Genomic DNA, 2183 nt, shown 5'->3' on the forward strand with positions numbered 1-2183 from the left:
ACAAATCAAGGTGAATTTGAGATCTTTGTTAATTTAATATATAAAATCCAGTACACAATAATCCCGATTTTCTTGTATATTCAGGATGTGTTGCTAAAATGGTGGATGTGAAATGAAAAAACGTAAAATGAGACGTTATTTTAATCCAGAACATCAAATCACTCATATGGTTCAATATCGTCAAAATGCGGTCGCTATAGCAGATTTCGGTATTGAAATTTTCAAGAGCTTGAAAACGTTACTAACGGATTAATGAAGTGGCAAACTGTATTGAATCGTCAACAATTATAATGAATCACGCAGGAAATGACAAAAATAAAAACATGGGAAAACAAATATCGTAAAAATTATAACAACAGTTAAAAAATCTTCATTTAAAATATTTTTTAAGAAAAATACGAACAGATTTTTGATGAATGTTAGCATATCAAATAACTAAGCTGTTGAACTTAGGCAAATGCTTAATACTACTACTTCTTTCCTCACCTATTATATTCATTATATAGAAAATTTTTCTTTAGACTCATACTGAAACCAAATAACACAGTTATATGGCTCAAAAAAAACACTACTGAGCGACGTTATCGCTAATTCTGCTTCAGACATTACATTCTAACTACGCACTAAAAATTTTGTAATTTGTGCATGTCTTGTTGTTTTTCCAATCATCATCATTTATTTGCTTCTCTAATTAGAAATATTCTTTTGTTTTTCCAATATTATCTATTTTGGGTAAATGCAGATTGTTATTAATGATACAGATACTTAGAAAGCTCTTTTAGATGATAATATACATAAACTTGAAAGTAATTAACGTCGAAATTTGTATTCATTAATTTAAGTGCTTTAAGATATGAAATTTAAATTTAATTTTTATTTGTCTTTTATCAATCTTATCTAATTTTGTGATTATATTTTTCTTGTATTTCTCCCAACTCCTCAAGAGTCACTTAAATTTTAAAATAACTATAAAAGAACGTATTTAAAAGTCTAAAAACTAGTATTTAATTTATTGTTGACATACAAGAAGGTTTTTAATTGTGACATAAAATGAAATTCTTCTTAATAACACTTTGTGTTGCTGCTACTGTTTTATCAACTGAAGCCAACTTAAAAGATGATTTCCGGGAAATTGGTGCTTTGGTGCCAGTAGATAGAGTCAAAGCTATTGTTGCAAAACACTTAACATTAAATAAATTATTTGGGGATTTCATTAAGTTTGTTAAAACCGATGAATTCTCAAAACTATGGAGTGAACTTGTTTCAAATGCGGAGTTCCGTGGTATTGTGACATATATCGAAAGTTCTGGCTATAAATTATCCGAAGATTTAAACAAATTAGCTGAACTTTTGAAAGTGGCTCGTTACCCTGATGATGAATTAGTTATAATGCCAAGAACTGTCAATAGTTTCTTAAGAGATTTATTAAATGCTATGCCAAAAGATGACATTTCTACTTTAATGAAATTGAAGATGAAAACTAGCCCTGAATTCAATACTTTCATGACAAGGTTAAATCACCCTGATTTCAAGGGATTGGTTGATAAATTTTTGGTAAGCTACATTAGTCACAAAATCATATCTCTTTAAAATTCCATTAACAAACAATATTTTTTTATAGACTGCTTCTAGTACAGCTAATATTCGTAACACATTATCAAAGAAAGGTGTAGATTTGAAGAAAATTTTTGAAAAAAGCTTTGAAATCCTTAAATGGTCACAATAAAAATTATGAACTAGTTATGCGATAATAAAAGGAATAAAATTTAAAATTTTTAATATAAAATTGATAATTTTTTAATTCTTAAAAGTTTTTTTTAACATTATAGCCTTTGAGGTGCATTTTGTTGGATAATTAAGTAAATTTTAATCTTCATTTATCTAAACAAGATTAGTTATAGTTGACCGTATTTACTCTGTGATACCCGTTGCAATAAATCTCGAAGATAGTTAACATACAGTTTCATACAACTCCTTGATTTTTATATGTTTAGTGCTATTTTATACAATATGGTGCCTATTATGCTTATCTAAAAGAGTTTTATTAATTGAAAACCACATCACTTAATTTGTTTATTCAAAAATTTCACTTTTGTAGCTTCAAAAGTTTCTGAACTAAGATCCAACAATTTATGAAGTTTGATGGAAGCTACTATCAGCAGTTGAGAGAAATTTAAATGGCT

At 27.6% G+C, this 2183-nt stretch overlaps 1 protein-coding gene across 1 annotated transcript; it reads left to right on the forward strand.

The window, feature by feature from the left end:
* The first annotated feature begins 1050 nt into the window (after positions 1 to 1050).
* On the forward strand, positions 1051 to 1726 carry LOC129610823 (uncharacterized). Its single transcript, XM_055523569.1, has 2 exons — positions 1051 to 1554; positions 1622 to 1726. Exons 1-2 carry the CDS (start codon positions 1051 to 1053, stop codon positions 1724 to 1726), a joined length of 609 nt encoding a protein of 202 aa, XP_055379544.1.
* The last annotated feature ends 457 nt before the right edge of the window (positions 1727 to 2183 follow it).

This window comes from Condylostylus longicornis, unplaced genomic scaffold, assembly GCF_029603195.1.
Source record: "Condylostylus longicornis isolate FDR11 unplaced genomic scaffold, ASM2960319v2 ptg000048l, whole genome shotgun sequence".
NCBI classification, from domain to species: Eukaryota; Metazoa; Arthropoda; class Insecta; order Diptera; family Dolichopodidae; genus Condylostylus; species Condylostylus longicornis.